The sequence below is a fragment of the Macrobrachium nipponense genome, chromosome 28 (genome assembly GCF_015104395.2).
Source record: "Macrobrachium nipponense isolate FS-2020 chromosome 28, ASM1510439v2, whole genome shotgun sequence".
NCBI lineage: Eukaryota > Metazoa > Arthropoda > Malacostraca > Decapoda > Palaemonidae > Macrobrachium > Macrobrachium nipponense.
This window is the reverse complement of record NC_087217.1, coordinates 13,234,510-13,261,749: the sequence shown is the minus strand read 5'-3', so window position 1 is coordinate 13,261,749 and position 27,240 is coordinate 13,234,510. Positions and strand designations below refer to the sequence as shown.

Genomic DNA, 27,240 nt, shown 5'->3' with positions numbered 1-27,240 from the left:
AAAAAATTATAGATGAAGTCTCAGCTTGCCAATTCTATTTACTGACAAATAACTTGAATATCCATAACTAGACCTTCATCTTTTAACCTATTAACATTAACATCCAAATGGTTAAGTTCTGTATTGCTATTATTGAAACGACTGTTAAGATGATAATTGTATTTCAATTAAATTTGTTGTAAAAACAGAATAAAGCTTTATAACTGTCCGTCGTGCGATCTTAATTTTTTCTTTTTCTTTTTAAGAACCACCACCTAAGAATTTTTATTATATAAAGTAGAATTATTCAGGATGGTGGAAAACTGGGAAGTAAATTGCGCCAGTGTTTGTAAATTTTGACTTTCAAGAATTTACATTTGTTTGATATATTCCATGGCTGCTGTAGGTAAGAACAGCAATATCCCGTATTCACTGGTTTCCTCTTTATAATCTACATTATAATTATGCTTGTTACTGAATGTTTATGCAGATAAATAGATGAAAATTATATGACGATGGTAGCATACCTACGGTTCAATGCTGGTTCCTTTATTTTTTTCCTCCAATGAACCACCCTTCTTAATTGGTCTAAGAGTTTGCCAGTTTTCATTAATTCGAAATTGAATGATATTTTGCAAAATGTTAAAACAAAATGGAACGGTGAAAAGAATTCAATAGATAAAATGGTATACTGTGTTCTGGTTCCCGTCAGTTGGTGACCATAGGTACCGCCTTTTGTTTATGTTTTTGTTCATGTTTATAAATTTTCTGTATGTTAATGATATTTACAGTCTTCTGGCATTGCAATGAAGAGTCTAAGCTAGTAAAAGGAGACACTAGATAATCTAGCCTTATACCTAGTACTAGTAGTAATGCTTTAGGTTGCTCAAGTAGGCTACGTAGGCTAATTTAGGGTATCATGTCTCAAAATCTGCCCTAATTAGGGGGAAACACCACAGTGGAGCCATCGTCATTGCGTGACTCAGCCTTATTCACTTGATATTTACCTAGCTAATTGATGAAACAAGAATACAATTAGGGTAAAAAAACCGCATGGTACAGGGGTGGACCATGTACGATCAATGTGTACAACCCCAAAAAAAGTACATTATAACGCGTTCTGACATCGGAGATGGGCATCAGACGCGACTTGTTGTTGGTGAGAAACGGAGCTAAAGACCTCTACTCCGGTGTCAAGACGCGTTATAATGTACTTTTCTTGGGGTTGTACACATTGATCGTACATGGTCCACCCCTGTACCATGCGGTTTTTTACCCTACATCTTTAAGCATACCATTTGAAAGATTGAAGTTTCGTCAACATAATGTGATATATGGAAGCGTCATACGAACTAAAATAAGCACGTGAGGTCTTCGTAAAATATGTTTTCAAGGTGGTTTTGAAATTCAATTTGGCGGCAACTGCGTGATGTGCCATTCATAACCACAGCCAAGCCACCATCTTTCCCAGCCTTCCCAGCACTCATTTGAACAATATTAGCGTATATATGTAACATTTATTAATCTTACTCAAGATTGCAGTAGTAATCAGCATAATAAAACAACATTTTGTTGCCTATACAGTGGAACCTCGACATACGAAAGTCCCTACATACGAAAAATCCAAGTTACGAAAGAAAAGACGAAGATTTTTTTGCTTCTTTATACAAAAATAATTCAGGTTGCGAAAGGGTAAAGTCCGAGATTCGCCCGGACCACCAAGAACAATTTTAAAACTCGCGCGACGCCAACTGAGTAGACTCGCCACCATCCTCCCGCTCTTCCATTGGTTCCTGATGCTGGTCACCGCCATAAGATCCTGCTCTCCTATTGGTCAGCATCATGCTTCTATGTAAAGGCGTTCCTTGACCATTTTTGGCGGCAGCGTTATCGTAAACACTGGAATTCATTCGTTCACATATATTTTGTTTGTTAACGTAAATTTGTGTTAGTGATTTAGCTTTCGTTGTACTGTAAGTTACTTTATCGTGTTGTGTGTGAACTTAATTACTTACGTTACTAGCCATGGATCCCAAGAATGTTGCTGAAGTTCACGGAAAGAAGAGGATGCTTTCTATGGAGAATGAAGATGGAGATAATCAAGAAGTGTTAATGTTTTCTGCCATTTGTTAATGTGTTTTGTAAAGTTTAGTGTTAATGTTCTGCCATTTTTTAATGTGTTTCGTAAAGTTGAGTATTCATGTTTTCTGCCATTTGTCCTCCTCCTCTGTCGCCACTTTTGAAGATTGTCTCACTTGAAAGGTAAGGTTCCACATTTTACTACATATGTACGTACATGTATGTAAAGTATTTCTTGTACCATGTATACTAATACACTTTATTTACAGGTACGTACTACAATAAAGGTTATGTTAGGTATTGAATGGTCCAAATTGTTGTTTTGTTCATGAAACTTACCTGACAGATAATATATTATAGCTGTTATTTTCTGAAGTCCGACAGCATTTAAAAATTCGCGGCACACGCAGTGGGCGCCAGGTGGTAGTACCCATTCCCGCCGCTGGGAGGCGGATATCAGGAACTATTCCCATTTTCTATTCATATTTTTTTCTGTCGCCGGTCGGTAAACAAACTGTTTACAGACCTCCGCCTAGGATTTTGAAACTTCATTAGCCACTTAAGTATCCTAATTATTCTTTCGATTATTAACTTGGATTTGTGGCTAGGCATACGCTATCGTAAATTTTTTTCATTGCATTTGATGTCTGAAGCTAGTTAGCCTAGTTTCAGACTTTGTTGTCTGCATGGTAAGGTGAGGCTACGTAACTTTCGGTAGACACTCGCTTAGATATATGACGTTTACATGTTTTCTTTGCATAAGGTAATTAGGTGTAAGGTGTGACTGATTACGGAAGAATGGAGGATTCATTACGCATTTTAGAGCGTGTTAGAATCAGGAGTTTTCCTCCACAGTAAAAACAGAAGTTAGAAATAATGAACCTTCTAACCTACTGTAGATTTTATTTTGCTAACCCCCTGTGGTATGGCTTACGAGCCTAGAATAAGTGTCTGGCTAAAGGATTACATCAAGTAATCTTAGACTAAAGTTGCTCGCTCTCCAACCAGTGTTGTGAAGTGTAGTGCCCTTGTGTTGTGGAGGGGGCGTCAGATCGGCCCCATAATGCCTCTAGGCCTGGACCTCTGTCCGGACTCCCAGGACTCAGGATAGGGCATGTCGAAAGCCGCAAGAGGGTTACGGGGGCTCCCCACCGAATCTGCGTCCCTTCGGCAGAACCTGTTGACTCTTCCCAGGCTGCTAAAGATCGTGCACGTGCGCGAATCTTGAAAGATTGCTTCTCGTCCTCCGAGGCGTCCTCTACCCACAGGGGTTGGAGTTCTCGTAAGGACTCGCGTGCCCCCTAAAGAATCTTTAGAGAAGAGGAAACGTTCACGTCCTCTCTCTCGTCACGAGAGGATGAGAGAGTAAGAGACCACATTTTCCCTTTTAGAAGAATGCACTGGCTCTTTCCTAAGGGACATTTAAGGAGGCTCATTCATCTTGCCAGAAGAGTGATTTGAGCCTCCTGCGAGAACGCTCATGTATATATCATTTATACATTATTAAGGAAGGCTCATTCATCTTGCCAGAAGAGTGATTTGAGCCTCTGCGAGACCGCTCAATGTATACATCATGTATACATTATTAAGGAGGCTCATTCATCTTGCCAGAAGAGTGATTTGAGCCTCCTGCGAGTGAACGCTCCAAGGTATATATCACTTATACATTATTAAGGAGGTTCATTCATCTTGCCAGAAGAGTGATTTGAGCCTCCTGCGAGTGAACGCTCATGAAGTTAGAGCTGTTTCAACCTCGCTTAGCATTCCAAAAAAAAATTTTGGTAATCAAGGACATTCTTGATTCCACCTTTTGGAGGAGCAAACTCAGTATTCGTCTCCTCTCCTCATTGCGCTCCGTATACGTTATGTAACGTTCGCTTTACTTCGATAAAGCAAGCTGATAAGTTTGACGGCCGGCAAGCTGCTTTGCACAGTCAAACAACTTATGTCTCTGGTCGGCATAAGAAGGGCAATTTAGACGTGAGGAAGCTTTTGGAGGTGCTCGACGTCCTATAAGTATAGACATTCTCCAGGACGCTCGGCAAGCACCTTGCGGAAGACGAAAGCCATACGTCTTCCTTTAGTGTTCACACTCTTCAGGAGCAGCGTGCGGCTCTCCATGGAGACTCGCATGAGGACGTCCCTTAAAAATATTCAATGTCATACGCAAAACGCGGTTCGTCATAACATTGAGATGTTGGCAAGGTCGCTCGCCAGGACGCCTCTTGGCGGGCCTTGCATTGCATCAAGGCGCTCAACGAGTTCCTCTCTGAAACGTCGTTCAGAAGACTTTGGTGTTCTCTGCTCAGCACTCTCGTAGCTGGACGCTTTCCAGGACGCTTTTGAGGACGCTCGGCAGGAAGCTTTTGAGGACGCTCAGCAGGACGCTTTCCAGCACGCTTTTGAGGACGCTCAGCAGGACGCTTTTGTGGACATTCGCCAGGACGCTTCGGTGGAAGCTCGGCAGGACGCTAGCGAGGACGCTCGCGAGGACGCTAGCGAGGACGCTCGCGAGGACGCTTTTGAAGACGCTCGGCATCCTACACGTCATGACGCTCGGTAGAGCACTTGCCAGGACGTTCTTCAGAACGATAGGCGTCCTACGCAATCAAGACGTTCGGCAGGATTCCTGCAAGAACGCTCTTCAAGACGGCGTCGTCGAAGTAGAGGAAGGAGTTTGGTCTCGTCAAGATGATCTACTTCGCTTTCTACGAAGGGAGCGTTTCAATAAAGAAATCCATCACTTGATGAATTCCAGGAAAACTGTCAAGCAGATTTCGGTGTCATAAAACGCCTCGTCTGCTTTCGGGATTGCGCTGCCGAAGGGGAACATTAAGGTCCTTCCTGTCGTAAGCCAGTCTCTAATCAGGAATCCTGCCCCTTCCTCGATTCTGCGGGAATCGGGAAAACTATATGCTCGAATTCCTGGATTACTTTCTGTCATGTAAATGGGTTAGTTCTCATTGACAAAGATCTTCATAACATTTTATCGCTTAAGCGGATAAGTAACAAATTTCGGAAGAGCCTCATTTCATTTTCAGAACCGAACGTGGACAGTCGTTTTCCTTTCTCTCTTCCTCGTCCAGGAAAGATGTAGTAGAGAATTCGATGTTCAAATTACTACAATACTTACGTAGTTTATCTTTGGCGTCATTTTGCTAACGCATGGGTCGAGTCATATACGCATAATCGTATTTACCTCTGCGGATAGAAGCCGAAAGAAAGAACTGTTGTTCTAAATGTATTTATGACACTCCCTTCAACCTTCCAAGAGTTTTCGGAGTAAGAACAACTCTTCAGGTATTGTTACGACAACACCAACTCAGCTTCTGTATTTAGCGAATTCTGTTTTCGTTTAAATAGGCCTGCTTGAGAGTGTCCTTTTGCTCGATAATATCATACCTATTCCTTCGTAAAGGGAGTAGCTGGCAACTCAGGCAGATAGTATTCTGTTCTCCATTGAAGCGTTTCTTTCCTTCGAGGAAGACTTCTCCTTCACTCTTTTTGATAGAGATCGAAGGTGGTCGATCTCCAATCCTTATTTTGTTTTTCTTTAAGGAAAGAATTTAGGATGGAGATCGTTGTTCAGAATACTATAAATATACTACGTATATTAACCTCGCGACATGATTCTACTAAGCAGTTGAATTGTCCGAGGGGTAGGCGCATATCCTAGTTATTCTACGGATTGCGACTTAGACGAGAAGTATTCTAATTGAACTGCAACATTCAACTCAGCTTCTGTATTTAGCGAATTTTGTTTCGTTTAAAAAATATGCCTGCTTGAGAGTTTCCTTTGGCTCGATAATTCATACCTATCCCTTCGTAAAAGGAGTAGCTGGCAACTCAGGCATATAGTGCGAGATACGATGATCAAGGCTGCTGTTACTGTGATCTACGCAGTACCGGCTAGCTCGGTGTCATGCTCGGTTGGTTACGTCTCTCTCCTTGCGGAATGGCTTAATAAACCGTCTCTTTGCCCTACAATCATGGATTTTAGCCTCGGGTTGAGGAAATTTCTAGTAATCTTGAATGATCATACCTGCCGTTTTACTTAGAAAATTTCACAAGATATCTTATACTTGTTAGTGCGGGTTTACCGCACGGTAACATTCTGTACGAATCTACCGCGGCATAGCACTATAATAATGCTCTCCTGCTTATGCAAAGCGCAGCCTTATTTAGGGAAGGAAGCAGGCTGAGTGAGGGAATGGGATGGAGTTTGCTGGGGACCATTTCCTCGCTGGAGAAGCTTGTTTTCCCTCCTGAATAAACAGCAATTCAGACCTCTACAAATTTTCCTCACGAAGAAATTGGAATAACATCAAAAAGATCTTGTAATTCTAATTTTCTCTCAACGGCTTTGAGGATCACCTCAGGTGATAGCGAGGGAGGGTGCCAGACATCCGAACAGAGAACAGATGTTCTGGCACATTGTCTGAAAGAATTGGAAGCCAAAATTAGTCGGCTTTCCAGTTCCTCGAAGGGTGAGGTTGGAGGATCGAGTGTGCCCAAATCATCTCGGATAATTTCTCAGCTCTCTCATAGCTCGAGAAGAGAGAATTGGTTATGGGCTTGGGCACGGAACGTAACGATCCTCAATAGGTTTCGTTAATCTAGTGCACGTCCGTGGGGGTCTTCTCGATCGAAGGCAACAACTACTGACGTCTGAGTAATCCTCACTTAGAAGTATGTCGAAAGTGAGGAGAGACTGAGGGAGTCCTTTCGTTAAGTTTTTCGTAATATTGAAGACGAAGGAGCTTCCTCTTAAGTTGTTCCCTTATTCATGATCCTAGAGGATTAGCTTTAGTCGCCACATGTTGGCCTCTAAGAGGTGGATTCACAGAGGTCAGGTAATTCAAGAGAATTGTCCAAAGACCCTTCCGAGAGAATCGGTGTAATCAAACATCGTCACTTAGTGAAGTATCTAATATCTCTCCTCTCTGAGTCTGAAAGCGTTCAGACTATTCGAGAAGCGATAAGATCTTCAAGATTAATGGCAGTCTCTTGGCCAAGGCAAGCAGTGCTGCTATTTTCAGTTTTCAATCGGAGGGGGCCGTTTCTGAGATAGTGAAGGGAAATGACTGTTCCTCCACCTCGACCTCTGTGAATTTCGTTATGGTTCTATCTTTCCGTATGAATTATGATGAATAAGATAGAAGTCCTAACTGTTTGTAGAATATAGCAAATATGTTGTTGACAAAGGCCTCTAGGCTCAGAGATTCGGTTCTGTCAAACAACAAAGCTTCACGATCTTTGAGGTCTTGGTTGGAGATCTTGTATTCTCTGGATCAAGGTTGTTCCGCATGGAACTTAGACTGTAGTCTGAGTTTCTGATGCCAAAAGCATTTCGAACCTATCCTTTCTGCGAACTTAATACACGTGACCAGAAAGGCTAATATTCTAACCGCTCTAGCCACGGCAAGGAGGGTTAGTGAGGTTTTAGCCATCATCAGAGGTTTTGCTTTAAAGGACATAATGCGGTCTGTCCGCTAAGCCTTCCGTTCTTGATAACGAAAACCTGAAAACGTCTGACCATTGACCCGAAGGCTTGGAGACCAAGGGTATGGCACAAATTATTGGGCAAGGGCATTAGAGAGTCCTGTGCCCTGTAGGGTCTCTCAAGTTTTATCTTGATAAAACTATAGAAAGTCAAGGTCAACAGACAATCTGCGGTGTTCCGTAAAAAGACCAGACTAGTTCATGTCCAAGAAACACCCTGGCATGATAGCCAAGGAGTTCTTTTAAGAGGTCTCATTCATTATGTTTGCATAAAGATTTGAGATTTTTTCTTAATATCAATGCTCAAGAGGTGAGGGCGCGGCCGTCGGAAGCATTTCAACAGAGCATGACACTCAGTAACATCCTGAGTGCCACGCTTTTGCGAAGCAACTCTGGGTTCGCTTCACACTCCCGACAATCTGCGGTGTTCCGTAAAAGACCAGACTGGTTCATGTCCAAGAACACCCTGGCATTATAGCCAAGGAGTTCTTTTAAAGAGGTCTCATTCATTATGTTTGCATAAAGATTTGAGATTTTTTCTTAATATGAATGCTCAAGAGGTGAGGGCGCGGCCTCGAAGCATTTCAACAGAGCATGACACTCAGTAACATCCTGAGTGCCACGCTTTAGCGAAGCAACTCTGTGTTCGCTTCACACTCCCGACGGGATGTGAAGACGACATTTCAGATCCGTAAGTCGCTAGGAACCATACATATCCGTAGATATATTATTGGGTGCAAGAAGCAACACGAATCCTATCCTATAGAAAACAAGGGATAGGTGTGCTTTTAACTTTGAAGGGTTGTCGCTTGAGGCGCGTTCCTTTTCTTTAGCCTAGAAGTTATGGAACTAACTTTGATAGGTTAGGTCAGGTGGGTGGTTTTAGCTTCGGTGCCCTCAAAGTATGTCATATGGTCTAGTCACATTGTGGGTCACGCCCCCGCCCCCGTTGGACAGATCATCTAGAGCGCACCAGCATTACAGGTCTCTACCCTCGCTGGCAACTCTAGTAACGCAGAAGCAGACTTTGGTGACAGTAATCACGAAGTCGGCTATGCTAACAGGTCAGGAACCAAGATGTATCATCATCTACTTAATATTAGTTTCCCAAAAATCCTATCTGTCTCTTCCCACCATCCGAAGGTGGGATTCAGCTATATATATATCTGTCAGGTAAGTTTCATGAACAAAATGTATTGTTATAATACAATTAAGTTTGTTCATACTTACCTGGGCAGATATATATAAGTTAAAGTGCCCACCCACCTCCCCTCAGGAGACAGTGGCACTGATAAAATATGAATAGAAAAATGGGAATAGTTTCCTGATATCCGCCTCCCAGCGGCGGGAATGGTCTACCACCTGGCCGCCCCCACTGCGTGTGCGCAATTTTTAAATGCTGTCGGACTTCAGAATACAGCTATATATAATCTGCCAGGTAAGTATGAACAAACTTAATTGTATTATAACAATAACATATTCATTGTTTTATTGGTCAATTTACCTTTATTATAAATTTACTGTGGTGTTTTTTGTAGGGCTTGGACGAATTAGGCAATTTACATGTAAAACGTAGTTCAAGATACAAAAAAATCAGGTTATGAAGGCCGCTTCGGACGGACTTATTATTTTGTATCCTGAGGCAATACTGTATTAGTGAAAGTATGAAACTTCTTATTCCTCCTGGGGTCATGGTTTGAACTGAAATTCAGTTTTTACCTTGTAATCAGTGGTTTGTTCATGAAACTTACCTGTCAGATATAATATAGTCTGTATTTTTGTTTCCGAATCCGACAGAAACATTTAAAACAACGGTTACGACACACGCAGTGGGAGTCAGGTGGTTAGTACCCATTTCGCCTGGGAGTATCCAGCCGCTGGAGGCGGGTATCAGGAATCATTCCCATTTTCTAGTTCATAATTTTTCTGTTCGCCGGTGCTGAAAACACCTGTTTTCAGTACCACCTCCGTCTTAGGATTTTGGAAACTTCATTGCCGCTAAGTATCCTAATTGTCTTTTGATTTATTCACTTGGATTTGTGGCTAGGCATACGCTATCTTAAATTGATTTTTGTTTGAATTTGATTCATTTTTGCATAAAATATCTGAATCTCGTTAGGACTAGTTTTCAGACGGGGTTGTCTGCAAAGATAGGGTGTGGCTACCGTAAGCTTCGGTAATTCGCATCTTTGTATACGGAGGGGTATGTACTTTGGGGTATTTTGGTCTGCTTGCTTTGTTGAGATTTGTCATTCGTAAGGAGAAGTAGCGTATGCGAGTACTTTGTCTATTCCGTAAGGAAGACGATGATTCGTATGTACGCAATTAATCAAGTGTAACAAAAGAAAGTCAGGTAGTGAACCTGCTAACCTTCCTGTAGACTTTATTTTGCATAACCCTGTAGTATGGCCTACGGGCTATGTATATGTCTACGAGAGGTGCTCGCTCTCCTTCATTGCTGTGAACGTGCTACTTCTGTAAGGGTGTTACTCCTAACCCTGCAGTGTTGCCTTCGGGCCCTAAGCAGTGTCTGTAGAGAAATTGCCCTTTCTCTGATACTCCTTCGATTCGTAACTTAGAATCGAAAGTGCTTGCTTTAGAGAGTAAAAGTGAAGTGCAGAAGTGCAGTGATACCCCTTGTGTAGTGGAGGGTGCGTCAGATCGGCCTCGTTTCGCCTCTAGGCCGGGACCTCTGCTTGACTCCCAGAACCGTGAGAGAGCATGTCGAAAGCCGAAGGAGGGTTACGAGGAACCCCCACCGATCTGGCGTGCCTTCGGCAGTTTCTGATGAAAATCCCCAGACTGCCTAAGTGCGTGCACGTGCACGAATCCTGAAGGATTGCTTCTCGTCCTCCGAAGCGTCCTCTCCCGCGCAGGGGTTGGAGCTTTCGGATGGAACTCGCGCCCTCTAAATGAAGCTTTATAGAAGAGGCGCTTCACGCCTCTCTCTCTCTCTCTCGTTATGCGTTTCAGTGAGAAGTAAGAAGGCGAACGTCGCCTGAACTCGTGTCCGTCTTTCCACCGAGAAATACGTAAAAGAAGTCATAGTAGCAGTAAGCTTTTGAGAGCGGACGCCCAAGCCAGGGCGCGCGGGTGCACGCCAAGCGCCGCGCCAGTGGACGCCGAGCGTAGCGTGCGGCCAGTGGAGGCGCCGAGCGTTGGCGCGCCAGTGGACGCCGAGACGCGCTCCAATGGACGCCGAGCGCGCTCCAGTGGACGCCGAGCGCGCTCCAGTGTACGCCGAGCGCGCTCCAGTGGACGCCGAGCGTGCACCAGCGCGCCAGGTGTGTCGCCTGGCTGAACGTTTCTGTTGAACTCTTCAAGCTCTTGTTTCAGATTTGGGCTTAAAGAATTTTTTACCCTCTCCTTCGATGATACCTCTACCTCACCTGCAAAGAATGTGAAGTAGGCACTGCTTCGGAGTAAGCTTAAAGTGAACAGACAACTTCTTCGAAACCCAGCAAGACATCGGTTTTCGTGAATTCAAGAGGTCTCTGTCAATTAATATTGCTTTTCGCATAGGTGGATGGAGTTAAGGAAAGCTCAAGGGAAGTTCTCGTTTGCTCTACCGCAGCTTTGCCATTTCTGCCAATAAATTTAAGTTGCCACTACCGCAGTCAAGACTTTCCGATAAGGCAGTTACTTAACGGGTTTTAAAGGCTCGATGTCCTGCACGTCAGGACTCTCGGCAACGTTCAGTAGGATTCTTGCAAAGGCACTCATCAAAAGTACGCTCTTCAGGAAAGCGCAAGACAGGACTGCCTTTGCCATACTGCCAATAAATTTTAAGCTTAGCAGGCATTAGTTGTGATACGGTAGAGGAAGCTGGTTGGAGAGTTTCTTCCTCTTCCCAGGATAATTTTGCCAGCTTTTTAGCCCATCTGAAAAGAGCTTTTCAGATGATAGATTTTGTTAGTTCCTAGTCGGGACTACGCTGCCGAATTGAACATCGTCGTAATACCTGACGTAAGCCAGTCTCTTAACAGGTATTCTTGCCCCTTCCTCGTTTGAGACGGGAATCGTAAAATAAAATGCTCGACTTCCTGGATTACGTTTTGTCAATTCAGTGACTTTCCCCCATTGACAATATACTATCGTTTTGTCAAGTAAGTGGGTATCCCCTCATTGAACAAAATATCTCTTTGTCCCGTAAATGGGTTAGTTCTCATTGACAAACATCTCATTAACTTGATATTGCGTAAGCGAATAAGCTCTTATTGACAAGATTCGGAAGAGCTCTCATTCGTCATTCGCAGACTCGTACAAGAAAGTAGACTTGTAGACTACGTCAATGAACGCTTATGTCCAATAACATAAGAAGCTTGAGCTGACTGCTTCGATTCTCCTAAGTTTTGTTCATGAAACTTGCCTGTCAGATATGTATGTAGCTGTATTTCCGAATTCAGCTATATATAGTCTGCCAGGTAGTATGAACAAACTTTATTGTGATATAATTTCATAGTTTTGCCTTGCGTTATTTTATTTCTGGTTGGTTCAAGTCTTATACGCTTGCTGTAGTTACCTCTTCGGATGGCAACCGAGAGGTCTATGGTCCATTTTTAAGGACATTTAATCGTTACTCCCTGCAGCCTTCCAGGAGTTTCCGATTTATCTTTTACCGTTGTATGGTAGTGTTCTGTCGACACAAACGCATCTATATATTTAGCGTTTTCTGTTTCGCTTAAATATACCAGCTTGAGAGTCTCTTTATGCTAAAATAACGAACCTTTTTCTTCATAGAATAGGGTAGCTGGCAACCCAGGCATAAAGTTAAGAGACGACGATGACGGACGATCGTAAGCTGCTGCTGTCACTGTCCTCTGACTCCTCTCCTCCAGTCCAAACGAGCCAGTTACCAACTCGTTCGCTGTCATGCGCTGTAGGTTAAGTCTCTCTCACGGTCCTGCGGGATTGACTGACTACCGTATCTCTGTGCTGGCAGTTACGTCTCTCTCTCTCCTGCGGGATTGACTGATGCGAACTGTATCTCTGCCCTACAATCACGGACTTTAGCCTAAGATTGAGGGGATTTCTTACATGAATGAATAAACATTGCATTCGTTTGGCCTTAATATGTTCTACAGAGATATCTTACTCCTTTCGGTGCTCGTTACCGCACGGTATAGGACTACGAGTCTACCACAACATTGCACTATTATATGCTCTCTTGCTTAGGCAAAGCGACAGCCTTATTAGGGAAGTAAACATACTGTGTGAGGGAATGGATGAGCTTGCTGGGAGGGACCATTTCCTTCCTAAAGAAGTTTGTTTCCCTGAATAGACTGCAATTCAGACCTCTATTTTTTCAGTTTTTTTTGTTTCCACATACCGGGAACCTGAAATTTTATTAAAGATCTAGGATGATTCTGAACATCTCTCGGTGCGTTAAGTATCTCTTGAGGTGATAGAAAGAAGTTGCCGGACATCTGGAGAGGGTTTCAGATGTCCTGGATCATAATCTGAAAGAAGTGGAAGCAATTCAGTCACCATCCCTCCAGTCCTCGAAACGAGTTTTTTGGAACCATGGTCCATATCAACTCTGATCTTCCACAGCTCTCTCATATCTTAGGAGGTATCTTCTCTCGGTCCCGGTTCGGGTTTACGAGAAAGAGCCTATTATAACAACAGGCGTCGATTGAATGGAACGATCCTCTAGAGGTTCGTTACAGGATTGCAAAAGTCCGTTCGAATCGTCTCGATCGAAGGCAGCAACTACTGACTTCCGAGTGGAATCTTTCTTTAGAAGTATGTTGAGAGTTGTGGAGACTTTAGGGACGTCCTTTCATTCATCTCTTCGCTAGGTTGAGGACGAAGAGGCTTCTTCTTCTCTGCTGCCCTTTTTCTCGATCCGGGAGCGGTAACATTAAACGCCATCCTATGATATTGAACGGGGATGGTTTTAGTCTCTTTTCCCCTTTTTCAATCACTTAGGAAATGTAATAAGATGATTTATATCATCACAGGGAGCGACAATGACGCTAATCGCCCCATGTTGGCCTTCAAGACCCTAGATTCACAGAGGTCACGTCCTTCCAAGACCTTTTCCGAGAGAGTCGGTCTCCTTTAACACGAAAGGTACCTATAACCTCTCCGCTCTGAGTCTGACTACGTTCAGACTATCGAGATGTTGACAGCATAAGATTGCAGTCTTCCCTTTCCGTTTGAAGAATGGGATAAGCTGGCAGTCACAACTATTAAATAATACGCAAATATGTTTGTTGATGGCCTTTGGGCTCAGAGATTTGCTTCTGTCAAACAACAAAGCCCTTCACGATCTTTGAGTTCTGTGAAATCTCGAAACTCGCTCACCATCTACTTTTTGTCTCACCTGTTTTTTCTCGGAGGTCAGACACTCGTCGAGATCAGGAGACATATAGTAGCCCTGAGTTTCTTGTTGACGAAGTCGGTTGCGATTTATCACCCCGATTATCGTTAACATAGACCAGGTTGGACTGTCATGGCATTCGTCCTTCGGGACTGAATCGCCTTTTTGCTCCTCGCTCCTTTCTCCTGGCACCAGAAGCTCGAGTCAGGAGTGGCTCAGGAGTTGATTCGCTAACGACGTTGGGTTGCGTTGATACACCCCCCAAGGTTTGCTTAGCTTGAATCGCCCAGGCAGTCCAAACACTCATCCTTCAGCGAAGAATAGTGCCTTATGGTCTTCAGGGTACAGCCTTGCTGTCCTTGATTTCGTCTGACTGGTCAACTGTCGTCACCTGACGTTAGTACAGACGGACTGACTGTGCATGTCCAGATCGAAGCTTTCAATATGGAACTTAGACATAGTCTGAAGTTCTGATGTCAAAGCATTCGAACATCTCCTACCTGTTAACTTCTTGCATGTGATCAGGAAGGCATTTTTTCTAACCCACCCTAGATACGACAAAGAGGGTTAGTGAGATTTTAAGCCATCGTCACAAGTTTTGGCTTTAGAGAACACAAGGCGGTGTGCTCTCTAAGCTTTTCGTTATGGCCTAAGAATGGAAACCCGTTTTGTCCTTGGCCCGGAGGAGCTTGGAAGCAAGGATGGCACAAGTTAGTGGGCAGGAGCCAGAGAGAGTCCTGTGCCCTGTCAGGTCTCTCAAGTTTTATCTACATAAAACTCAAGAAAGTCGAAGTCGTACGGACAATCTGCAGTGTTCCGAAAAGACCAGACTTGCCCATATCGAAGAACACAGCCCTGGCTTTTTTGTTAAGGAGGTCTTTCAAAAAAGCTCCTTCTTTGTGTTTGCACAAAGATTTGAAATCTTTTGATTTGAATGCTCACGAGGTGAGGGCGCGGCCCTCGGAAGCATTTCAACAGAGCATGGCACTCAGCAACATCCTGAGTACCATGTTTTAGCGAAGCAACTCTGTGTTCAATTCACACTCCCTGCGAGATGTGAAGATGGCATATGAGGTCTGCTGCTCGCTAGGGCCATACGTGTCTGCAGACACAATCTTGGGGGCAAGAAGTACCACTCATCCTATCCTGTAGAAAATGGTTAGGAAGAGCTCTTAATTTAGTAGTTGAGTCGCCGACAACGGTGACTTCTTAACTCTTAAGCCTTAGTTAACCACACCTTAAACTTTGGCTAGGTGGGTCAGGTGGTGATATATATTTTTAATATATATATTTATTTTACTTCTTAGCCCTCATGGTATGGTCAATATGGTCTAGTCACGTCGTGGTCTCGCCCCTGTTGACAGATCATCTGGAGTGCACCAGCTATATAGGTCTCTACCTCGCTGGCAACTCTAGTAGCACAAGCAGACTTACGGCGGCAGTAACCACGAAGTCAGCTATGCTAACAGGTAAGGAATCAAGATATCAATTATCTGCATATATATGTTTCCCTAAAATCTTCTATTCTGTCTACTCCCACCAGGTGGGATTCAGCTATATATATATCTGACCAGGTAAGTTTCATGAACAAAATGATATTGTAATGATACAATTAAGTTTGTTCATACTTACCTGGCAGATATATATAATCAAGTACCCACCCACCTCCCCTCAGGAGACAGTGGAAATAAAAATTATGAATAGAAAATGGGAATGATTCCTGATACCCGCCTCCCAGCGGCGGGAATGGGTACTAACCACCTGACTCCCACTGCGTGTGTCGTAAGTGTTTAAATTTCTGTCGGATTCGGAAAAATACAGCTATATATATATCTGCCAGGTAAGTATGAACAAACTTAATTGTATCATTACAATATCATTTTTATCTTTACTACCATCACAACTGAAAATCCACAGTGCTTATTTGATTGTAATTATACATGTTTTGGTCTTAATTCAGTCCAAATTGCACTTGAACTACGCTGCGGTTCCTGGTTCCTAAGCGCTCACTCCACATACACAGTTACGGGCAGCACATGACTACACAGTTTATGAGGTGCAAAGCTTTATTCCCTCAATTGTTTACTTTACTCATTATTTAGTTTAACTTTACTTTGTTACTTCTAAATGTTTATTTAATTCATGTCTGTTATCCCTTTATTGCAACCAAATTAACCCCAAAAAATTTCAAATATTTCTGAAGTACATACTAGGAGACAACGGCAAAGTGACTCATCGTTGCCAATCTAGTAGAGCTTCACACATACGCCGATGCATTTACAAACTGTTTCCATGAATTCTAGTTGTCATAGCAATGCAATAGTGATAAAATTGTTCTAATATAGATATGCTAATTTCATTTATTCCCCGGTTTTGTGCAAGTTTTATACCCAGTTTGGAGGGTAAACACATACCAATTGACAACACTGATAAACTATTGAAGAGCGCGAAGCATGCTGTAGGTACCGTTCACAAGCAAAACTGTTGATACTTTGAGTCAGGAATCTAGTTACTTTTTCAACAACGAATATTTTCAAATTAATAATCATGAATATGTAAAAATATTTATGCAATTCATGACCTTATATACTGGCGTTTAACTATTTATTTAAATAGTTATCTAGTGCATGCTTCTTCTTCTTCTACCAAAAATCATAGTTTCCTTAAAAAAGTAGTGGTTGGAAGTCGTCATTTACGATTTTTGTAAAGAAAGTGCCCCAGCGTCTATGGTGTCCTGATTTAGCACATGGAATGGGAAGCTTGTTGACACAAGCGACTCCGCAAACAGTGAGATGGTGTCAATCTTCTGAATATTTCGAGTTGTAAGTAAAAATTTCGAAAGTGTCATGGAGGTAGTGTGCACTGCGTATGGCCAGACTTTTCTTTACCCTCTGTTTAATCTTTAAATATGGCCTTAATTTCTAACTTCGGAAAAAATACTTACTTTTAAAGGAGAGTAGAGGTCTCGAGCTCCTCCTCTCACCACCAACAACTCATGACTGATGACCATCGGTGTCAGGACGTGTTAAAGTACTTTTTTGGAGGGTGGCCTCAAACAAGGTAGTCAGTGGCTCGGCTAGTCCAGTCGGTTGTTTACCCTACTAGGTATTTGAGTACCAAGTTGGTAAAACTTGAAACTTCTATACATGGCCTGGAATATTTACCATTTGTTTTGTAGTTTTAGAAATCCTAGGTGTCTTTATCAATGGTTAAGCTTGGAGGAGGCAAAGTTAACTTTTTGTTTTGTGGTTTTAGAAAAACTAGAATGCCTTTGTCGAAAGTTAAGCTTGAAAGAGGCAAAGTTAACCTTTACTTTTGTGTTATTAGAAACCTGGAATGCCTTTGTCAAAGAACATAACGTCCTCTGTGACCATTTTGATTAGGCTAGTACATGAGAACTATAGTCTTGGCACTGCAATGAGACCTCTCTGGCATGGAATTTAAAAATCTGCCCTGATGCTGATTTTACAAAAACAACAACTGACACATGTATGAAAGTCCTTTGAAAGTCTTGGAGACAAACCCTGAGGCTGTAATTATAAGATTATAGGGGCTTTTCATTTCCAGGTAGTACTTCAATCTCCTTTCTATTCTGCCCTGCTCTTGATCTCTCTCTCTTCTAAATCTTACAGCTGTCCGAGTGAGAGCTTTGTTATGTGATAATGTAGGCCCTCCATTCGCCTTATCGTATTCAAGCAATATTCAGTCATTGTTTCCAGTTTATTATTTTGTCAGAAAGAGAAAGAGATCTGTCTATATATGATTGTTTATTTTCTCACTTGTCAAATTTACTTGTTATGCTTTATTTCATATTTCCTTGCTCACCAATTTATTCTTTACCTCCGATATTAAGAAATCAAGATTTGTAGAAAGGAGAAATGCCTCCAGACATATACCATGACCACCGAAAGTGCCCCCTGGAGAGAATCTAAGCAGCTTATCTGTGGGTTTAAACACACTTTGAGTTGTTTGAAATATTGGCAACAGCACCAAAATGAGAAGCCATGTTGATAGAAAATCTGATTCCGTTTCTCGTTATTGCATAGAAAAACTTTATCAGTAGTGAACCTATGTAGTAGATTTAGAATTCTGCGTAATGGAAAAGATGATATTTGATATCTGCAATGGGAGAAATGGTTTTATCTCTGTTGTTGTTATAAATTTGGCAGATATGTAGAGATTAAACACACATGGGAGGACCCAAGAGAGGTCTGGTCATTTTGGAAATATAGCTCCATATCTTCTACCTTTATTAAAGGTAAACATTCATAATATGACCAGCAATTGTAACTTCATTTAGTGTTATGCCAATTTGTTGCTTCAGGATAGGATTGATGTGGCACAGTAAAAGTACAATTAGATTTTACCTGCTCACTACCTATACAGAATTGTGTTTGAAAACAGTAAAGCTCTTAGTCCGCTACTAGCAGTGGGTAGTCTTCCTGAACGGACGGAAGAGCAATCCTTCTGGCTCTTTTGTTTAAATCCTGGATTTTAATATTTGGGAAGCGTGAAGGTACAAATTTTGTATAGGAGCGTACCTTTATATCATAAAGGTATTTATTTTAAGTGACTCTTTTTATAGGGCTTTTGGTCTCAGGACAGTAGGTAAGATTCATCTCAGATAATATAAATTTTTATAATAAAATTTATTATTTGGATACTTACCTACTGTTAAAGTGGACCCCACTCAGCCTCCCCACAACTTAGTGGGCTGTCAAGGAGAATTCTGACAAAAGCTAAAACATTCGAAACACACTTTGTGGATTCAGGTGAACTAGACAGTCATCCAGGCAGTCATTCGATTTTTTGTTTGAATGCCTACTTGCCTAATCGGTGTGGAGATATAAGCTAACTTTAACAGGAGGTAAGTATACAAATAATAAATTTTATTATGAAAATTTATTTATTTATTTATTTATTTATTTATTATTATTTTTTTTTTTAAATACAAACCTGTTACGTACTTTACAGGGAGTATCAAACGTACAATCCTTCATCTTGCAAATACGTACCAGTCCAGAATTAGACAATTTGCCACCAGAGGTTCTGTGGAACCCAGAGGTATAGTTATCCAGTTGGATCTGTGGAATGTGCCCAAGATGAGTTTGTGTCTGAAAGAATTAAATAGTCTCAGATTTATTGACTGTCTTTCCATATCTTGAGAAAGTAAGGAGTTTTACATTAATGTAAAAATGCAGAAGTGTCAACAATCTTGTGAAAGTATGTAAAAGTTATGAATATTAACTAGTACAGTAGTTGCTAGTTGAAAACTCACTGATGTGTTATCATCAACCTTGTATCAGATCTTTTTGATATATTCATTATTCCACACGTTATAAAAATACAGCATACCAAAATAGTAGTATTGACATTTAACCTTGGTTCGTACACAAATGCTGAGGTCTTAGAGACAACTGATCTTGGGTCAAAGTTGGAAAGTGGTATACTGTGTTAGGCATTAAGAAAAGATATAGTGTTTTAGGTGCTTGACTTTGATGAGTTTCTGTAATCCCAGGGTCAGACACTGTGGGCATTATGGTATACTTTCATTGAGATGGTTAAATTACTTAAACTACATACCGGTATATCTTAATGGTCTTATAATGAAAATAAAAATTTGGAACATTTTTAACTATAATATGTTATAATTCATGGCCAGAGTATGGTGGAAATGTCATTTTGAAAGAGGAAATGGTGGAGAGATGTGTCTAGAGGCTGGAAAATACTGTTATCTCAACAACTGATATGGTTTAGACATTTGATGAGAAGGGATGAGGAACATTTGGTCAGGAATTCAGAGTGGAGAGTACTTAAGCATACCTAACCATTGAAAGGAAAACTCATGTAAAAACATACTATACATATGATTATGACTGTTGTTGCTATCATGGCGAGCTGTTGTTTTGTCATTTTGTTGTGTCTTCAGTATTTCAGAAGCCATGTTACAAGAATTGCTTTGCATATTTAAGTACGTAGATGTTTCTTATTGCAGGTCCAAAGGAAGACATTGTGCAACATGGGAAGTAAAAGACCTATTGAAGATGAAAACGAAGAATGTTGTGGGTGTTCAGCATTTACGATTAGTGGCTTTTATGGGAAAGCCAGACCAGCAGTGACTTCAAGTAGAGAAAGAGAGAAGATCTCACGCATTGAGAAGAAGACTAAAGAAATAGCGGAGCGTCCTTTGCCTAGTGTATATAATCCTGGAGTGCTGGGTCCCCCTGTGATATGGAAAACCTTTCCACGTCAAGCAGAAGCCATAAAATACTCACAACTACAAGGTCAGGGCCTGATGGTGTTTTCATTTGAAAGTAATATTTTAGGAAATAATGGAAAGAGAAATTTTGTGGTTGCCCATCCCCGATTGATGTGGTTGCGATTACGCGAAAGAAATCCGAACCAGCGATGCTCTTATGAGGTCATACAAGAGCACTCTGTTTGCAAGCTTTACTTTGATTTAGAATTTTATTATGAATACAATGCAGACAAAAATGGCAATAACATGGTTGATACATTCATCCATATAGTTTGTTATTTTCTTAAAAAAGAGTTTGATGTAGATTGTAGTAGGAAAAATATAATAGATTTAGATAGCTCCACGACAGAAAAATTCAGCCGACATTTGATATTTAATGTTACAAGTAAGGCTTTTGCCAATAATATCCATGTTGGAAACTTTGTAATTATGATATGTGATAAAATAAGAGCTTGCCTAGGTGAACTGTCTGTAGAAATTCCTGGGGCTTCTCATGGAGATGTTGAAAATCTGTTGGTTAAAAAAAATTCAGAAAAAGTAGTTGGTTTGTTTTGTGATGAAGGAGTGTACACAAAAAATCGGAATTTTAGGTGTTTACACTGTACAAAACGAGGTAAAAACACACACCTGAAAGTTGCCAAAGAAAATCAGTATATATCAGTGCCTAAGAATGGTGTTTGTGAAGATGAACAGTTTTTTATTGATTCACTTGTGACTACAGTAGATGAGAGTTGTAGTGTCCTAACTTATGGTGAAGAGACATCCAGAGTTCAGAGGTCATCCATGAGAAAACAGAAAGATAAGTCTGTACTTGATGGTTTGAGTAGTTCTCCTTATCCAGAAGTTGATAAACACATTGAAAGTGTGGTGTTTCCTGGATATGTCCGTTCCTGGTTTTGTTTTTTCACAAAATGAACTGGTGGTTTATGAAATAGGTGGCAACAGATATTGCCATAATATAGGTCGTGAACATAGAAGTAATGGTATTATGTATGTTGTCAACTTGAAAACAGGAGAATATTATCAGAAATGTCATGATCCGGAGTGCAGAGATTTTAGGTCTCGCATATGGCAATTACCTGAGAGTGTATTATTTTGGAAAACCCTAGATGATGATGAGATGATGGCAGTTGCTCAGTCTGTAATAGACTTTGATGAGAGTGATGGTGATGATGAACTTTTTGTGACTGCAGCTTTTCAGGCTGAGCTGGAGAATGCAACGGTTTCAGATGAGGAGCTACTGTCTCAGGCAAAGAAGCTTGAAATGTGGGACAAGTTGGATGCACTGTCCAGTGTTAGTAGTTTACAAGGGTCTCAGCAGAGCTCACAAAGTTTATCGCAAACAAGCAATCCATGGGACAGGCTTTCTCAACTTTCTACTCCTGATAGTTCTTGCTTTGCAACAGTGTCAGAATTATGCACTTCATTTAAGGAAGTTGGTCAAGGAGAAAGTACTGTTGGTCGTGGGATGACATCTAAATTTAATAGTGCAGTTGATGGCATGACTGAAAATGATTCAGATGAAGAGTTTGTCAGGGCAGCTGAATTGATAGAAAGAGATGCTTTCTCTTTGGCTTTAAATACTACGAAGCATTCTGAAGTGGAATTTAATAGTTGTGAATTTTGAGTTCTTGGTAGCTCTGAAGATTTAATTTAAGTTGAAGTACTGCATATTTTATTTTTTAAATGCTACAGAATTGAAGAATTTAGTGTATGGACACTAGACAGTTTGGGCAAGTTTTCTACAATAATATTGAATATTTTTTACAGTACTGTACCAATGTATTATACCATCAACTATATCAGTTGTTTGAACATGCTGAATTTTTGTAAATTTTCTTATTTATTACCATTTATTCAAGATTTTCTTTAAAAATCAAGTGAAGGGTTATCTTTGAAGTCTTTTAGCATATATATATATATATATTTTTTTTTTTCTTTCTTACTATATAGCTTTTTTTTCCTAAGGTATTAAGTGTTTTGTAGTTGTCCATTTTATTTTCAACTTTGACTAATTTTTTTTAGTTGAAGAATTTGCTGAAGTAATTCCATGTGAATTATAGTCTATTTTTCACACTCGGTGGATTGTTAAGGACAGTCGAACTGAGTGTTAAATAGTTCCTTTAAATTATTGAACATTTATGAACTTATTCCCACTAGGGGGAGTTCCACACATTGCTTGTTGAATTGTTTTACCCTTCAACCAGGTTTCATACAAATTGGACATTTGGTTAATTAAATATCTCTTATTAGGATCAAATGAGCTTAACAATATTCATGACCTAAACCATGACATTGTTCCATCTTTAATTATTGAATTTGTTACTTCATCATTAATTACTGAATTTGTTAGGTCATGTTTATTTTATAGCTTTGTTGTTTCAATAAAACTATAAATACAGTATACTTTAAGCAAACCAAGTAAGTCTGCATAATTATGAATACAGTACATGTATGTATAAATAAATACCTTACATTCTCTTAACCTGTCTTTATTTATTCTAGTGATTAAGCTCTTTTGAACATTGAAACCAATTTTAGAAAACAGTATCTTATACAATACATTAATTATACTGGAATGCTATAGTTATCACTTGAGTTTCCGCCATGCGAATATATAATCTGAATAAAGGAAAGTGCTTTTAAAGTTTTGATGCTGCTGACTCATCCAATATCCATATGAGCTCTCCATTTGTGGGCTTGACCATTCCAGTGGTAAGTCCCTCTCCATCCCCAAGGATACGCTGAAAAAATAATTTATTTGAAAGAGTAGCTAAATATTTATTTTACTCTTACCTGATACCCAATTAGTTCTGTTTCTCATAAGATGCCAAAAAATGGAATAACTGAAGTATAGAAAACTTTCCATATTTAGCTTAAGTAAATACAGTATCCTGTTTTCATAAAAGGAATGGATACAATCTACTAGTACTGTGATAAACATTATAAATCGACTTCTTCAATGAGAATTATTTATACAGATTAATTATACAATCCTAAAAATATTTCTGGTTAGCACATGATAATACAGTATTTATCGACTCACCTTCACCATATCTGCCTTCCCTTGCCCTGCCATAGCAAAGACACAGCACCGTGCTCTGTTGATAACTGGAAAAGTCATGGTTACTCTGCAGGGGGGTGGCTTGGGTGAATCACTTATAGCTGCAATCCATACGCTGTTTTCCTCAAGCAACTTGTGACCTTGATTTTAAAACAAATAAAGGTGTAATGACAACTAAAGTTATACCACTGTATCCAAATTAGTATATTTTAACATGTTTCTTGGAAAGTTTTAAACAAACAAAGGTATAATGTCATAAATTTCAAGTAGCTTCATCAAGAATCTAAAAATTCAGATAATTCAAAATCTGAGTATCTAAATATTTTCCTTCACTTCTTCCAGTAAACATTAGTTTTTACCATTTTGTTAAAACTTGCCAGGGTTTTGCCTACTGTATCCTAGTGAAGTATACAATTACGTATATGTATCAAACAATACTGCAAAAGCCAGGAAGAAATAATAAAAGACATCAGTACCAAGTGCTTTTGTGTATTTAATATAAACTACTTCACTGTACAGCGCAAATTGATAGACAGGTGGTGATGTTAGAAAGTAAATAAATAAAGGAAAAAGTGGTATCACATACGCAGTCAAACAAACAAACAGTCCAAAGCCAAAGAAGCAGTCCTAAAAACTAAACAAAAATTAGTTGCATTATTCTGAATTTCTGAACAATACCCTTCTTAATCCAAATCCAATTTGCATGGGCAGATATAAAAAATATAGTCTGACTAGTTTAATTACAATGGGTTCTACAATGTCTCTTATGACAATAGCTTTACAGAATTTCTCTTGTCAACAGAATTATTACAATTGTTCATATGTAGAAAAGAACACTGGACATAACTCCCATTAAGCCCCATCCACACTAGTAGGCACTCCCCAACTGGCAAACACTGTTCCCATAATTTATTCCACTATACTGACCGACCAAGTATGGAGCCAGAATGATGCAATTGTCTGGTAAGACTGCTTCAGAAGCGAGAGAAAATATACAGTTGGAAGTGCCCGATAGGCATGCCTGCTGGTGTGGACAGGTCTTTACAATTGTTAACATGTAAAAAGAGCATTGAACATAATTCCCAAACAGCTACAATAATTATGCAGATTAATTCTGAGCCAGAACCTAGCCACTCTTGATCATTGTTTATATCTCATTACATTCTATGAGAATTTTTTATAAATCCAGTATGTTATCAAATGGAGAGAGTTCTTTACTGAATAGGGATTTGACAATAGTAATGAATTCCTAAAGACTAAATTCACATTAAATTCTTTCAAAATTTTTGGCAAAGATTTTTTTTAATGGTAAAACTAACAGTACATTGATTAAAATTATGTTAACTAGATTTTTTTTTGGGGGGGTGGGCAGCTTTTTGTAAAGCTACATAAACTGAGAAATTTGGATGTCATACTAAAATAAACGTTATATAAAGGTATTCTAAGGAACATTATCCTAAAATTCTGGACAGCAAATTCGAAATGTTCTTAAGAACATTTGGGAAAATAGCGAAAGCTCTACATTTAAATGGTAGTTAGACTAAAAATGAAGACACTACTGAATTTGATTTGTCAGCTTTTGTAATATGTAGAGTTTTGAGTGTTTTTAAAAATCCTGTACACATTTATAAATCTGGTGGGAGCTTTAGAATAACATTTTGCAGAAGAAATGCCATAAGGTATATACCTTACAGATATTAAACTTAAACTATTAAGGAATCAAATGTTTCCAAATTAAGATATGATCTTGCTATTTCTACTCAGTTCATTTTATCATTGCAAATACACCAAAATGTGTTTCTCCTATACAAACAGGCTTTTATATAGAAGTATATCTCAATGCAAACTTGGATTAGGGCATTGAACTTGGTAACAAGATTGTTGACTGAAGGTGGCTTATTAACTTGTATGTCCACACAATAAGACAGTAAATATATACACTATTCTTCATAGGGCTTCAATGATGGTAATGTTTCTTGGACAAAAAAGATTTAGGAATACAGTGGTATCTCAAGATACAAAATTAATCCGTTCCGAGGCGGCCTTCGTATCTTGAACTGCATTTTACATGTAAAATGCCTAATCCGTTCCAAGCCCTACAAAAACACCCCAGTAACTTATATTTCCAGGCCTACAACACATGTTCTAGGGTTACGATGCCGATGCTACGGAAGAAATGACTCCAAAAAGGCAAAATACTGTACATACTTGAGTAATATTCAACCCCATTTTTACTGCATATTTTAGGACTTTAGCATATATCCCTCAGCAATAAGCCTAGCCTATGTTAGCAGTTGCTACTGTAGCCTAGTCTATGATTCTGACATCGAAACCTAAGAAGCTAAAAGCTTAGAATATGCCAATAAAATGTATATATAATCAGTATGTACTCATTTCAAATAATTATTAAGTAACCATTAACTATAATAAACAAACACAAAAAAAAAGCTTCCAAACTTCTGTTTACATCCAGCACTTAGGAGTACCGAACGATCGCCAAGCAATCACTTTTCCTAGTACACAGTAAGCCATAAATTTTCATTATCTCTTCAACCACTGAAACTACCAAACAGTATAATAACCATTCATTTCTATTCTTTATTCTATCTTTACCTAATGTTTTTTTTTAATAAGTATTGTATAAATAATTTTCAATTTACAGCATCCTTTTACCAATAGAATACATAAAGCACAAGGGGTAGATGCTGACCAATAGGAGAGCAGGATCTTATGGGGTGACTAGCATCAGGAACCAATGGGAGAGCGGGAGGATGGTGGCGAATTTACTCAGTTGGCGGGGCGCTAGTTTTAACATTGTTCTCGGTAGTCTGGGCGAATCTCGGGACTTTACAGCAACAACCTTTCGTAACTTGAGCAATTTTCGTATGTAGAGCTGTAAAATTTTTTGTATTTGCTTTCGTATCAAGTTTTTCGTAAGTTGAGCCTTTCGTATGTCGAGGTACTTCTGTAAAGTGGTAAAGTGGACCCCCTGTATTCGTGTTCTCGGCATTCGCGGATTTCTCTCTGGAGCATATACCCCCATTATTTGTGGGAAATTTGCATATTCGCAGTATTTTTCTATGAGAAATAATCACAAATTCACGTCTTTATTTTTTTTTTTTTATTTTTTTTTTTTTTTTGTTTTTTTTTCAACATCATAAAATGCACTTTTTGTGATAAAACTATTAAATAAACCAGGTATAAACTTTTTTAGTGGGTTTTTCTTGAGGCAGTTTTAAGCATTTTTATAGGGGTTCCAACTATTTGCGGGTTCTAGCTTTCGTAGGGGGAATCTGCTACGCATCCCCCCGTGAATACGGGGGGACCACTGTAACACGTTCACTTGAACAATTATTTAGAAATGTAAGTTGCAACGTTGGCTTGTGGGCATTGATGAGAGAAAAAATTTCAAGGATGAAGGGCACCAACGAAGGTAGAGTATCCAAAAGGAAGCAAACAAGATGAGATGCCCCTGGCACCCATTTGCTATACCATTGCAAGGTGGGAAGTAAGTCCAACATTCTTTTTTCTGAACATGAACAATTATCATATAACAAATTAGAGAAATTCTAGAGAGGTACTGTTTTGTCTAGATATTGTTAAAAGAAATATTACAAGTTCTAGATTAATGAAACTAGAGTCTGATTACTTTTAATATTATCAAAGGTGAATACAAACTGGATACGTAATTAGATTTTGAAGGTTATCATCAATTCAAAATTAAGTAAGTACTGTTTAGTTGTTTTATTTTTATGACAATTTTTCACTCAAGTACAGTTTCTTTAGTTGTGGACTGTTTGCTTGTTAACTCGGCTACCTGGCTGCAGTTCAGTCCTTTTTTTTTTATTTCTAAATTAAGATCTGCCAAATGTTTAAGTAGTGGAAATATGGACCTCTGCTGGTCTAGCGGTTATTGTTGTGGCATGGCACACAGAAGTCGCAGGTTCGCGTCTCCCCCAGTGTGATGAAAAATCACTGGCTCTCTATCATGATCAGTTATTGCTGCAGTGTGGGGTCTGCGGTGGGAGGTTG

At 39.8% G+C, this 27,240-nt stretch overlaps 2 protein-coding genes across 2 annotated transcripts in view; one reads left to right on the top strand and one right to left on the bottom strand.

Annotated features, from left to right (window-relative positions):
- Positions 1–278: 278 nt before the first annotated feature.
- On the top strand, positions 279–22,629 carry LOC135201432 (DNA-directed primase/polymerase protein-like). The gene is given in 3 exon segments (XM_064230354.1): positions 279–385; positions 19,881–21,038; positions 21,040–22,629. Coding segments are annotated over 2 exon segments (1,866 nt in total). The 5' UTR covers positions 279–385; positions 19,881–19,904; the 3' UTR covers positions 21,772–22,629.
- The window catches only part of LOC135201435 (6-phosphogluconolactonase-like), a 65,898-nt gene continuing 61,278 nt past the window's right edge, over positions 22,621–27,240 (bottom strand). Inside the window, exons 4-5 of the mRNA XM_064230357.1 lie at positions 23,191–23,348; positions 22,621–22,888 (exon numbers count right to left, since the gene is read on the bottom strand). Coding sequence (XP_064086427.1) covers positions 22,787–22,888; positions 23,191–23,348 — 260 coding nt within the window. The 3' untranslated portion in view covers positions 22,621–22,786. The remainder of the gene's footprint in view (positions 22,889–23,190; positions 23,349–27,240) is intronic.